At 46.5% G+C, this 14,600-nt stretch overlaps 1 protein-coding gene across 2 annotated transcripts in view; it reads left to right on the top strand.

Moving 5' to 3' along the window:
- Positions 1-14,600, top strand: part of LOC147702338 (ATP-binding cassette sub-family A member 9-like) — a 1,822,583-nt gene that overhangs the window by 621,015 nt on the left and 1,186,968 nt on the right. For both annotated transcript variants that reach the window (XM_086930970.1, XM_086930969.1), the window contains exon 17: positions 6,070-6,189. In XM_086930970.1, coding sequence (XP_086787096.1) covers positions 6,070-6,189 — 120 coding nt within the window. The remainder of the gene's footprint in view (positions 1-6,069; positions 6,190-14,600) is intronic.

Here is a 14,600-nt window from a genome sequence, read left to right as displayed (position 1 = left end):
AGTCAGCAAGCGGCTCCAGGGAAAGGGCAAATAGTAAGGGTGAAAGGGGGCACCCCTGTGGGGTTCCTCTTCCTAGTGTGAACACCTCTGAGACCTTGTTATTGACCACCACCTGGGCCAAAGGCTCAGTGTAGAGGAGGCACACCCAGCCAATAAAGTTTGGACCAAATCCCAAGTTTCTGAGAACAGCCATCATGTAAGGCCACTCTAATGTGTCGAACGCCATTGCCGTGTCCAACGATACGACGACAGTCCCTTCACGTAGCGAGTGGCAGCGACCCAAGGCACCATGTGGACGGCCCAAATTAAGAGCATGTTGCGGTGGGGCATAAAGCCTGACTGATCTGGGTTCACCAGAGTGTTCAGGTCCGGTTTAAGCCTATTGGCAAGTGCCTTGGCGAGGATCTTTAGCTCAGCATTTAACAGTGATATTGGCCTGTAAGAGGAAGTCAGCTGTCTAGGTTTCCCCTTCTTGGGAATAGCCACAATCGTGGCTATTCACTGGTCCCTCAGCAGTATGCCCTGCTCTCTACTTTCCTAAAACATATGTTTCAGATGTGGGCCTAGGCTGTCAGGCTTGAGCTTGTAGAGCTCAATTGAAAGTCTAGTAGGCCCAAGAGCCTTCCCAGGGCGAAGGTCATGGATGGCTCTGATCAGTTCATCGGTGGTGAGTTGCGCCTCCAGTGTCCCCCGTTCGAAGTCCAAGAGGGTGGGTAGCCTAATGTCGACTAGTAGGGCCGATGAGTCCTCTTCCGTCGCTCCGACACCCTAGTGTAGACCTTTCAAAAGTACTTTGCGAACTCCCTGTCAATTTCATGTGGTTCCTTAATGACAGCCCCTGACTCAACCTTAAGCTCGGCCACCACTTTCTGGGCCTGTTACTTCTTGTCCAACCATGCAATTAGTTTGCCTGCTTTATCTCCCTGGTCATATAGTGTACCCTCCCTGTCCCTCGCCAAGGTCTTAGCGGCATCGGTAGCTAGGGTTTTGTATTCCGCCGCTTTTATTTGCAGCTGGTGGAGCATGTCTGGGTCATCGCCACTCTGCCTTCTAGGGCAAGCAGATCATTGTCTATAGTGACTATATCTGCTTCTTGTTCTGTACGGCAGCCAGCGATAGCTGAAAGGGCCTCCCCCCTCAGCACTGCCTTAAAGTTCTCCCACAAGACCAGTGATGACTCTACTGTCCCACGTTCTCCTAGAAGTACTGGTCAATGGACAGCGCAAGTTTCCTTTTAGTGTCTTCAACACGGAGGTACCAGGGGTTGATCGGCGCTACACAGCCCACCCTCCGGTATCCGATTATGATATGGGCCCATAGCGGGGTATGGTCCGAGATACCACGCGCCAGATTGGCGGCGGCGGATATCTAGGCATCCTGGTGCATTGGCGCTAACATATAATCTATTTGTGAAAAAGTATGGTGAGGACCAGAGAAGAAAGTGTATTGTTTTTGTGTCGGATGTCTGAGGCGGCAGAGGTCTAGGAGTCCAAACGCCTCCATGAGGCTGGGTGTCTAGCAAGGTCACCTGAGACCACGGCATTGAAGTCCCCACCCATTAGGAGTTGTCCCTATGGGAGGGAAAGCTGTAACGTCCCCAGGTCATGATATGATTGTGTCTGGAGGCCCGGTGGAATGTAGATCATTACCAAATTGAGTCTACGCCCCTCCCATTTCCCGGGGATGACAGCAAAGCGCCCAAGAGGGTCATTATCTGTATGATCAACAACAATTGGAAAATTGCGGTGCAAGAGGATCCCAAACCCCAGGGCCCAGATGTAAAGTATGCGTGGGTCACTGTGGTGTATCCCCATCTGTTTAGTGCATGGCACGTGTTCCCCATCAGATGGGTTTCTTGCAATAGCACTATGTCCGGGAAGTGTCATTTAACAAACTGTAGCACAACACTTCTTTTGAGTTTGTCCCCCAGCCCATTGACGTTCCAGCTAATTACCTTCAACGTCCAACTTGTTCCTGTGTTTCCCGTTACAGTGTCTCAGAACGTTTGCATTACCTTGGTGTGACGATACCAAACTTCCCCCCAACTCCCAACCGCTTCCCCTTCCCATCCTCACCCTGAAACTGATGTCCCCCTCACCCCATCCCCCCTCCCTGCTTCCCTGTTCCGTAGGCTTCAAACTATCCACATCACCAATTAGCCCAGCGCCTTTCGCCCAGGGGGGAGGAAACCTCCCCCCTCCCGACTAACCTGCTTAAGGGGGAAAGTGCGCCGGCCCCAGCTCCAGCCACTGCACGTGCCCCCCCCCCCAACATATCACATCTAATTTTAGGCATGCATACACTCCTGAAAGTTCAAATCAAAGACCCAAACAGTTCGATCCCCCTGTAGGCAGTTTATTACTACGACCACTCTCTGGCCGTCCCGAGCCACTAGATTATGAAAAAAAGGGGGGAAGAATAGCTATAGTCTTGTCTTGGCCCTTTCCCAGGTGCCAGCACTGCAGGATAAAGTTATATCCCCCTACCCCAAAGCCCTTGGGGAAAGTTTGGACCCAGAGTCCCGCACAAAAACATATGTTACGTTACTGTTCGTAGGGGTCCATGTCGCCAGTACAACCTCTACTAGTGGCCAGAAGCGTTTCGAACAGTCCCCCATTTAGGGCCGCCAGGAGCGCGGACTCGCTCTGTCCACGTCTGATCTATCGTCAACAGATCTCGGCCAATCATCCTGGTTGTCTCTCCACCCGCCACCCTCCGCCTGGCCAGAAGACCGCAACGATTCTCCGTCAAGCCAGTCTTGAACCTCTGATGGTGCTGTAAAGAACTTAGCCTTGGCCCCTGCAATAACCTTGAATTTCGAGGGGAAGAACATCATATACTTGATCCCTTTGTCCCCTAACGCCGCCTTCACTCCAGTAAATGAGCGCCTTTCGCATTGCACCTGGAGCGTGAAGTCTGGAAAAAATCGGATTGTAGCGTTTTCATATTGCACGTCACCCATCTGCCTGGCTGCCTGAAGGATAGAGTCTCTGTCCCTATAGTTCAGGATTTTAGCTATTATTGTCCTGGGTGACGCTCCCGGCTTAGGCTTAGGGATTGGCGCCTGATGTGCACGTTCAATAGTGAAGATGTTTTAAAGGCGCTTGGGTTTCAGGTGGTTGAGGATTAAGTCTTCCAGAAATAGTTCCACGCTAGGCCCCTCCAAATCCTCCGGAACGCCCACAACGTGAATGTTGTTCCTGCGTGCCCTTGCTTCCTGGTCCTCCAGCTTCATGGCCACCTGGCGATGCTGGTAAACTAGTTTGTTCTCTCTTTGCTCAAGTTTTTTAGAGGAGGCCTGGAGTTCCCTTATGTCGGTCTTGTTCGCCTTGGTCTTTTCCATTGTTTTATTGAGGTCAGTGCATGGGAGGTTGACTTCTATAGATATTTTGTCCATTTTCAACACCAGGTTAGTACCCAGTGTTTGTATCGACGTCATGATCAAAGCTAGAGATGGTTCTTTAGCTGCTGCCTGGTCCCCTGATGCACCACCCGTCTGCTGGGAACCCAGCGGGACTGCATATCTGTCCAGTTTATTAATTTGGGTGGTCGCGATGTATTTAGGTCTCATGATGGTGACATGATCTTCTAATCCACAACTTCCAAGTGTCGTTCTCCAGCCCACTGACTTGTCACCAAAATGATATCGGTTGGGACGAGGGCCCGCTCCCATCGACACTCACCCCCACTGGTGGCCGCAATGTTCAGTTCCTGTCTCAGGGCCCCGCCGCCTGTTACCATGCGTGGTGCGTGCTTTGATTGCGTAATGGGTCTGTCCACTCCACCCCTGCGCAGTGCACCACTTCCTTGCGCAGTTACCTCCTGGTTCTTGTAGGGACCCCTGGTCCCACTCCTAAGTTTGCTCCCCCTCCTGTGGCAAGCTGATGTGGCGGCACCACCCTCTCTTACGGCAGTGGCGTGGCCCCCAGTCGCAGTCAGCAGTAGACCCACACGTCTCAGGGGACTCACGTTAAGGATAGGGTGAAGTCCTCCTGGCTCCAGCCCTCATGTAGTCACAGCCTCCACTCATGCAGGGGTCCCTCCAGATGTTCTAGTGTGGCACTCAGGTCCCCTCCTGGCCGGTGGATGAGGTCGCTGGCCTGCCCTACCTCGTTCCGCAGCCTCTGTCACCCTTCAAGTGGAGGGGCCTCCTGGCAGCCGAGGCCTGAGCAGCACAGTCCACGGCTGCCGCAGGCCCCAGACAAACTATAGGCTGGTTCTCCGGGAGGGGCCTCTGGTAGCTTCCCACGCCCTTCACCGGGGGCGCCTGACGCTGCCGGTGGAGCGCTCCATCACCTCTGTCCCTTTCCAGTTAAAGGAGCTGCCCGGCAGCCGAGGCCCGTGCGGCACAGTCCACAGCTGCCGTGGGCTCCAGACAGATGGTGGGCCGGTTCCTCGGCGGGCGCCTCTTATGGTATCCCAAGCCGCACCGCTGCCCTCAGTTTAGATGCGGCCCTTCACCGGGGCCGCATGATGTTATCGGCTCCTCCGCAAAGCTCCCCGGGCAAGCAGGAGCCCAGATGTTATTTCCCGGCGCTAAATCTCCGACCGCTGAGAGGGCCGCCAAGCCGGGGCCTCGCGTGGGTTTCAGGCCCAGCGATGTTGCTCACCTTCATCCAGTGGCCGGTGGGTCCCCACAGTGCTCTGCCTCCACACGGCGCCACAGGCACGCCTGAGCCCCAGGATCAAAGCCGCCGGATCCGCTGTTCCCTACGACTCCGCGACAGGGTCAGGAGTACATAATATGCCGGATTATGGCTGGATAAATCGGGATTGTGGCTCAGCTCCGGCGGAGCCCACGAGTCAAGCAGCCATCTTCACTGGCACCTGGCCATGCCCCCAGTTCACTTTTTTTTAGTGTATTTTAGTGATCTGCCATTTTTCTCTTTTTTATGGAAAACGTATGCACCCCATCTTATGACATTTTTCAATTATTACTTTTAACTAAATTTCTATTACTTTTATTTTTTTAATGTCCATTGCATATGTTTGCAAAACAAAATAAAAACTGTGTTACCAAGGCGAGGGTCATTGGGTTTGCTTATGCCTGTATTCTATTGGATTCATATTTGATATCACTTTAGCTGCCTTTTCAGGAAATTGATACAGGTAGTTGGGCAGGGCTTTGAGCTTCCCCCCAACTCGCATGTGTTGTGTCTACACTGTTTTCAAATTTAGGATGCATTGAAGAGCAACTTTCATCACAAGGGTTTCCTGAGCTTTATGTCTATTCCTTTATGTCCTAAGTGGAGAAGTGTGGCTCAATGGTTAGAGCGGCAGACCCTGATGCAGAGGTCTAGCCCGGGACCAGGGTTCAATTCCCCGCCTCGGCGGGTCTTGGGCTCAAAATTCCACGGACTCGATAATTCTGGCCTCGGTGCCTATTCCAATTATGGAGTCCCACTCTGCAACTCTGGGCAATAGCTTGCTTAATCTCCACAACGGCCCCCACAACGCTAAGGATGCCTGGCCTCCACCTTGGGGGTGCCCAGGAGTGGACGCCTCACAGGGAAAGCCAGGATGGGTTCCACAGCGGTATTTGTACAAGCGCCTTGAGACCTTTGCGGGTGAGTAGTGCGCTATACAAGTATCAATTAAAGTCTGGAAAATTAGGCAAAGAATGTTGTGCTGGGTAGCAGGCTTTTGATTTCTCTTGTATTTACAGGTGGTGTTCTTAAAAAAAAAGGAGTGGAGTAATAAATAGCAACAACCTTCCAATAGCGCTTCCTCTTGTGTATCTCTTTGCAATGATAGGATTTTATTATAGAAATATCTTAGCATCAGTAGGAAGTGATCAAAAAGACAGGTTTACCGTTGCAAAGAATAGAATATATTATTACAGAGATTAGTACACCTCCATCATAGATAGTTCTTCTTTATATCACTTTAACTGCAGGTCTTGAGAATAATCCTATAGTATATGTAGAAAACAACCATACATAGGTTAGGGGATGGAAGTTCCTGTTCAGTTAAGTAATATCATCTTGTCATATATATTTATTGGAAGAGGCCCTCAAATGTAATGGTATTGTAAGTGTAATTTTTCTTGCAAATGTCATTTTATTATAGACCTTTTTTCTAACATCGACGCCCGTGTTGGCCAAGATATCACAAGTTATGGAGTCTCCTTGACAACCTTGGAGGACGTTTTCCTAAAGCTGGAGGGGGGCCAAGATGTTGAAAAAACAGGTAACAATGAGGCTGGGCATCTCGGCTCAGAAAAGATACATGAATTAATATGATTTACAATAAGTTAAAGGTGTTTAATCACATGACTGACATATAAGTAACTTGTTAATAATTAAGTTAAACTTTAACTATTGGTAAATTCCGACTCTTCCCTCCCTTTTTACATTGATGTAAAGGTTACATAAACATTCTGTAACTGTAGAGATTTTGCAGGATTTATAGAATTGTTCAGAATATCGGTAGGTAAATGCTCACTGTTTGTGTACTACATGTTAATACTGTGTTCGTTTTTACATTATTGAGCCCTGAAAAATCAGAAAAATACGTTTCAAATGAAAAATTCCTTGCTTGTGAAGAAGAGCACAAACCACAATCAGATGTTCATTGCCAGTGCAATCATAATTAAAATACTCTTCGTAAAAGTGGTTATTGACCCCAGTGGAATTACTAGGCACGTGGGAACACAGTGGTTCTCAATACTGTCATAGGCTTCAAGAGAAAAATGAGTAGTAACTGAGGGAATCGGATTTCGAATTACTGATTCCTCCAGTAATTTCTCATTCCTTAATGGACCCGCAGGGTCCAACTTACTATGGGCCAGATTTCCCCCCCCCCCAAAAAAAAAAAAAAAAAAAAAAAAAAAATAATAAAAAAAAAAATTAAGAAAAATGTTTTCTTATCTGCGCACTCCCTTATTTAGTATCAATTGACACAAAATCTTATAATGTTTACACAAGGTTAGTGTGCTGCTTGGTTGTAAGGCAGCCAGCCCAAAAATAACAAGAAAACCTCTGGTGGAGAACTCCACTAGTTTACCAAGCGCACTCCAACGTATAAAGAGTATGACAATTATCAGTAATTGATACCTTAATATTACAATTAATCACACAACAAGATAGATTTCTTCTTCAAAAACCATAGATTTATATAATCATTTGCATGTAAATCTCATTTTTTAACAAATCAGTAGTAGATTTAATTAGTGCAAAATATATGAAAAAACAATTCAACAAGACCAGAATGCAGTGTTACTACAATTAATAGTCTCCGGAAAAATGTTCTGATACATTAGAAAACATAGTTGAGAAGTAGGCCCAATGCATTTCGGGGGGATTCCCTTCTTCAGGGGCACTGAGAAAATAAAACAATGTGTAAGTCATTCATATTTACATTTCTTTTGTTTAAACTGAAAGTACAGTGAACGGACTGTTTACGATGCGAAGGCAGTTCATGAAAACCAACTAATAATGCATAAATTAATACAGACGTATAGATTGAAACATCTAATTGTATAACATATACACTGTGGACATCTTATCCAGGTCAGGAGTTAAAAACACAATTGCTAAAGAAGAATTGTGAGAACTGTATTGCAGTAACTAAATATTGTAACTGTGGAAAACATTGATTGTATACACAGGTGGCAACACTCCTAGTGTGAACGTCGTATTATCGTTAATATGAACAGGAAATAACTCGTGTACTCACATCTCAACTACTCAAAGTCACATAATGGATTAGGAGATGCTTCAACCATATGGAAATCTCAAATACGATCCTATGAGCTAAGGACAGAAAGCAACAAAATGTATATCTGTCAACCACTTGTGAACAATGTGATCAATGACCAGACTGGCATTCCACTCAAATAGATCACAACTTACTTGGTGTTATTGGAAACTGTGGCTGATAGATCGTTAGGTTCAACGAGGATAGTCTATGCAGAATGTAATCAAAAATGTATAAGCGCTGAGTCCATCTTTGCATAAACGGGGTTCAGCTATTGCGAAGAAATTCTCGGTACTCTCTTTGTCTGTGGTACAATAAGCGAAAAAACATGAGGAACTTTCCTATATCTGATAGAATTTACAAAAGAAGCTACTGAGTGGATTTAAACACAGAGGTTTATCGACACAAATATAAACACTAAGGTTCTTGAACTCGCATATCAACACCATCGTTCTTGACATCTAGAAAGCAAGAAAAGCTAAGCCGATCATTCAAAACCCAATTTAAAGTCTTCCCTAATTGCCATAGCCCTGAGCATTAGTGAGAGCGTGAGTTGCTTCAAAAAACCTTGTACCTACATGACCGTTCGGTATCGTATCCCCTTGACAAAACTAATTAACTATTACTAGTCACGAAATATAGCGCTTAGCGAGATACTCAAAAACGTGCATTTCTAAACTCCATATTCGTACTCGCTAACCAATTGTGCACAGCTCTTCACGTATTCACACTCACCTCAATAGTAAACTTCCTCACCAGAATACCACTAAGCTTCTCTCTTTAAATCTGAGAAAAGTAAGCAAGTCTATTTTAAGCATTTTGAAATCTGTAAATTCGAAGCTGATACTGCCACAGCCAACAACAACTCACCTCTAACTACGACAAATCCCGGCCGTTCCTCTAACGCACTCCACCATGGATTAACCTGTCAGTGGCGTGCTACACTGTTATATACCCGAGTAAGTTAAACACTAAAACAAGACTACATTGTATCATCCGCTACTGAGCTCCCACGTGACCGCTATCAACAGAGTAATAGGACTAGGCAATGATCGGCCAGATTTTCCCCACCCACGGAGTTTCCAGTCTTTCTGGGATCTTTTACTTCAGGAATAGCTAAGTACCGGGCTTTAGTACTGAGATGATTATAAAAAATGATGGTTCGGTACACTCGGACAAAACTCTGTAATTTGGATATGACAATTCCAAGTTGTGAGATTTTAAGTGTTGATGGATAGATTGGGTTTTGTAAGCAATGTGCTTTAACGCAATATCTCAGTCAACACTTACGGGCAGATTTATGTTAACTGGCGCATCCCCAGGGATGCGCCAGTTAACATGCGCCACAGTGCGCCACAGCTCCGCCAGCCATGGTGCGCCGCATTTATAATGCGGCGCACCATGTTGCAAAAATGGCACAGATGCGTGACGCATCTGTGCCGGAAATGTGGCGCATTGCTGGAGTTGCGTCGTAAGCGCGACGCAGCTCCAGCAAGGCTCGGGGGTGCCCCATTTTAACAATGCTGCGTCAAGACCTACGCCTGCTTCAAGCAGGCGCAGGCTTTTGACGCAGCATTGGCTTAAAAGTGACTGAGGGAAATCTCATAGATTTCACTCAGCCACTTTTGCGAGGCGCACCTGCCCCGGAACGCCCACCCTGCGCCGGAACGCCCACAAGCGGCGCAGGGCTCTACAACGTGACGCATCTGCCTAGATGCGTCACGTTGTAAATCGTTTGTAGGGATGCGCCACGTTTACGCTGCCTTGCGTGACGCAACAGCGGCGTAAACGTGGCGCAAGGGCCTCATAAATCTGCCCCGCCATTTGTTGTTTTACTACCATAAAATTACATAAAACGTATATAGCACTCAAGAGAAATATGAAAAGTAAAAACCATCCAGACTCGACTCTCATCAGCTGTCAGCCCGCATCTAAAAACATTTAAAACCAAATACATCATAAGTAAGTCTGAAATCCAATATAAAATCATAGCCAGGATTACAAACGATAGAAGTTTAGATGCAGGGAATGGTCCGGCATGCTTTGCGATAAATCATCTAGACTTGCACTCATTATGCCGAGAGACAGCATCCTTGTGCATTACACTATGTGTGAGTTTTGCAATCTGCCCTTCATGGTACATTCTGGACCCCCTCTCCTCCCTGTTCCAGTTGGTACTGTCCTGTCCTCTGTGTGCCATCATCCCACAGCGCACTCCAGCTGACTGGAACCTGTGGTGGTGTGAAGACTAATAAAGAAAAGTTCCACGCTTACCTGCACTTTGTCTTCATTTTAACACTGGTGACGATTCACCGGGGTGATGATGGTTCATCCCCACCCCCAACGCTTACTCCAGGTCAGCTGTTCAGTTTCTACCATATACAAGTGAGTAACCTCCCTCACTTCTACAGCCTGTTCCTCCAGCCTCGCCTCTTCATCCAGCTTTGCTTTGCCTTTGTGTGTGCTTGGGAGGATGTCCTGCATCCGCCTCTACCTAGTCAAGGGATCCTGAAGAAGGTATTGTTTGCCGTGGCTGTGGGTTCACAATGCAGCACCAGCTCCGAGGGAGTGTTGTATAACTATTTACAAGCGTGAGCCATCTGACTTAATATCTGCCCTCAGAGCGGATTATTGACTTTGGTCTTGGGTTTGGATTCTTTGAAGGAGCGTGACTCTGGTTTATAGCGTCTGACTGAAAATCTGCCGTCAGGGCACACGTTTAGCACTGGAGTATTTTTGTTGAGGTTGTGCTTCCAAATCTATTTCTTTCTTTATGATGGGCATCTGACCGAATGCTAGAGCTTGATTGGGAAACTCTGATGCATTCTTCAGCTGATTACTGGTGCAGCTGACTAGCTCGTCAGCTAAAGAGAATTGTGGCGCTCTTTCGCTCTTTCTCAACTAGGTGGCAGCATGACACTGCTGCCTTCTAGTTTACGACCAGACCTGAGAAAGCGGTGTTTATCTCTCATCTCCGCTTATCTTAGTTCAGCTGTCACATTTGTTTTTTACCTAATTTTCAGATGCACTGAGCTATTTTGTACAAGTATTACTTTTTTTTGCCCCTAAAGCGTGGGAAGGGTTCTCAGTGTAGTCATGCAAGTATACTTTTCACTGTGAGTCCTTCAGTTGGGAAATTGTTCTTAAAGGAGAAGCTGCTTTCTTTCCTGCCTGCCAAAAGCAGAGGATCTAGTAAAGAAATCAGGCTGTGTGTGGACCTCAGGGACCTTAATCAGAACATCTGGGTGGATAGGCATACACCTCATACACGAGGTTCTCACCCTCATCAAAGGAGCCAGTTCATTCAGCATCCTGGATTTATCCTCTGCCTACCACCAGGTAGAGCTGCACCAAACTCACATCACTTAACCTCTGTTGTTACTCCCCTGGGAGTATTCCAATTCATACGCATGCCATTTGGGTTGGCCTCTGCAGCTGCTGCCTTCCAGAGGATAATGCAGCACGTTCTAAAAGACCTTCACAGAACCCTCTGTTTCCAGGATGATATACTCATGTAGGGGAAGGACCAGGAGGAACATAATTCCACTCTCAGAATGGTGCTTTCAAATTTGGGAAAAGGTGGCCTCACTCTCAAAAAGGAAACATTTTGCATTAGAGTGAGATCCCTTGAATACCTTGGGCACACCATTTCTGAGGATGGTATCAGACCCAAACTAGACCTGGTAGAGGCCATTCGAGACACCCCCCCCACCTGCGTTCAAGAGCTCAAGTCATTTTTGGGTCTTTCAGAATCCTACTCCGAATTTGTGAGAAATTATGCTTCCATATTTGAACCCCTGCGGGTTTACTCATATCCAGAACTCCCTTTGTATGGTCTAACAACTGTCACGATGCCTTTGAGGCTGTGAAAGGATGTATCATTTCTGCACCATCTCTGGGAAGATTCGACCCCACGAAACCCACTATTCTTTGCACTGATGCCAGTAACAAAGGCCTAGGAGCCAGCCTCACCCAAGGTGATTACGGTAAGTAACAGATCATCGTATTTGCCTCCCGTGCCCTTAAGGGCGCGGAATGTAACTACTCCGTAGTGGAAAGAGAGGCACTTGTCTACTATTGGGCAATCAAACATTTTCGGTTTTTCCTGTGGGGTATTCCATTTACTGTAAAGACTGACCACAAACCTCTAATGTTTGCGTTTACAATAAAAGGGTCAAATAGCACCACCCCTGGAATAGCCAGATGGATTCTGGGTCTTGAAGGGTACAATTTCAGTGTTAAATACGTGCCAGGTTCACAAAACATTGTTGCTGATTTCATAACCCGTTCACCACCAAGGGGTGAATGCAATACTGTTTCCGATGATTGTGATGATGTCATACTACAAATTACATGTTTAAAAAAGGAAGAATGGGACAGTGCTGTGCAAGCTGATACTGAAATGGGGTCAATCAAAGAGTTCATCAGAAATGGTTGGCCTGCTACCAAAAGTGTTATTCCGGCAAACCTGTGTAAGTACTGGGACATAAGGCTAGCGTTGAATATTCAAGAAGGTATTGTTTGCAATGGGGAGAAGGTGATTTCTCCTGAGAATCTAAGAGAGAAAATAGTAGAACTGGCTTACGTGGGTCATTTGGGGCACAGCCTCACCAAGAACAACATTTGCTTGGACTAATGGTGGACAGGCATGGATGCTATGGCTGAGAATGTTGTGAAGAACTGTTTAGATTGTAGCCGCAGTGACAAGATCACACTCTCAAACCACCACTGTCCCCAGTGGTGGTTCCAGACAGGCCTTGGACCAACCATGACGTAATTGGTCCTCTGAACATGAAAAGTTTAAATGAACGATTAATTTTAGTATTGGTGGACTACCACACTCGTTGGGTGGTGTATAAATGTGTACATCACACTGACACAAAAGTATTCACACAATTCTTGGAAGGGGTTTTTTGTGATGAGGGTATACCAGACACTTTGGTCACTGACAATGGGGTTCAATTCACTTCCGAAAAGTAAAACATGAAAGAGGGTCTGGCATACAGGGACATCAATCATCACAAGACAGCATTGTATTGTCCCTGTGCAAATGGGCTTGTAGAGCGGATCAACCCTATGGTCAAAGAATGCCTTCAGAGAGCAGAAGTTATGGGGACATCGGTCAACTCTACCTTAATGGAAACTATTTGGGCATATCGCTCCACTCACAATAGTGTAACAGGAATTTCCCCTTTCACCTCTCTCAAAGGGAGGGTCCCTAAAACAAGACGGTCTCCTCCAGGGTTAAAAAGGAACGACACATGCGTGGTCAACCGCAACAAAATTTCAAGAAGGTTAAACGAACACCAGACCAAATACAAAGACAGAGATGACCATACCAAGCACGTCAAATCCCAATTGTTCAAAGAAGGGGAATGGGTCATTGTGGACCTGCCCAAACCACGCAGAAGAGAAGCGTCCAGGTTCTCAAAGCCTTACAGAATTTACAAAGTGGGGAACAATGTTGTCCAAATGGAAAATGGACAAAACTGGAGCATGGACAGAATCATTCACCACAATCAAGGGGGTGACGCTGACCTCAGCTCTGAAACGGGTAGAGTATCAGTTTTGCCCATACTCAGGAGATCCTTGAGAACCAAGTCTGCTCCTGTGTGGGTCAAGGATTATAGTGTAAAGTGAAACTGTTGTGCTTATACTGTACTTTCAGGTTTTCGCCCGCTCTGTTCTCTCCTCCTGCTCCTTTCCCTTCTTTCCTTTTTCTCCCTATGCAAGGGTGTGTTGTAATCTACTCTTCATGGTACATTGCGGACCCCCCTCTCCTCCCTCTCCCAGTTGGTACTGTCCTGTGCTCTGTGTGCCAACATTCCTCAGCACACTCCAGCTGACTGGAACCTGTGGTGCTGTGAAGACTAATTAAGAAAAGTTCCACGCTTACCTGCCCTTTGTCTTCATTTTAACAGTGAGTAACACAGAGATCGATATAATTCAAAAAGACAATCTGTGAACCGCGGACAGCCATGAAAACTAAGCAAGAACATTCTAGAGTTTAAACATAATTAGAACATTGGAATGTTGGGTGCTGCATTGAAAACAATGGAGTGCTCCGGGCTTCTAACAGCTGGAGCTCCAACATTCCAATGTTTGACTGTGTTCACAGCAGTGTGAACAAAGGCCTCTCGGAGCCTGAGGTGTTTTGAACCCCTGGGCTCCAAGACCTAGCCGAGTTACATGGCGCAACAATAATATCATACACAGATGATACACAATTGTTGTTTACATGCGACAAGGGCACTGATTTTAGGGGTGATGAGATTAACATCTGGTTGACAGGGGTGTTCTCCTGGCTAAGACTGAACCAATTAAAGTGCAATCCAGAGAAATCTGAGATCATCTTCTTTGGTTCTTCACCCAGTGACGGGTGGCGCCAATGGTGGCCTTCAGACATGTCCCCTCCTGCAACCGCAGTAAGTACAGTCAAGAATTTGGGGATTAAGCTAGATGACAATTTATCCATGAAAGCTCAGATCCAAACAGTAGCTGGTTCCTATTTTGGTCTGATAAAAATGTTACAGAACTTTCTCTCCTTACTGCTGGTTACTCATGGGAAGACTGTAGTCCAGATTCTTATTGTTTTGAGGCTAGACTACATCAACGTCTTGTACCTGGGTCTTTCAGAATATCTTCTGAATAGGCTTCAGGTGGTCCAGAATATGGCAGCCAGGGTGATTCTCATGTTATGACCCAGAGAGTGGGTTGCCACCCACATGAAAGCCCTGCACTGTCTGTTGGTCTGAAAGAGAATTCGTTCAAAGCTTTGGTTTTGGCTGTTAAAGCTTTACATGACACTGATGCCTTCTATATTAGAAAAAGAGTCCAGCACTACATACCGAGTAGAACTTTGAGGTCCTCATAGCAGCGCCTGCATGGGTGGTCCCTCCTTC

The sequence above is a fragment of the Lissotriton vulgaris genome, chromosome 7 (assembly GCF_964263255.1).
Source record: "Lissotriton vulgaris chromosome 7, aLisVul1.2, whole genome shotgun sequence".
In the NCBI taxonomy this organism is placed as follows: Eukaryota; Metazoa; Chordata; class Amphibia; order Caudata; family Salamandridae; genus Lissotriton; species Lissotriton vulgaris.
Note: the sequence above shows the minus strand (reverse complement) of the source record. Positions and strands in the feature narration are given on the sequence as shown.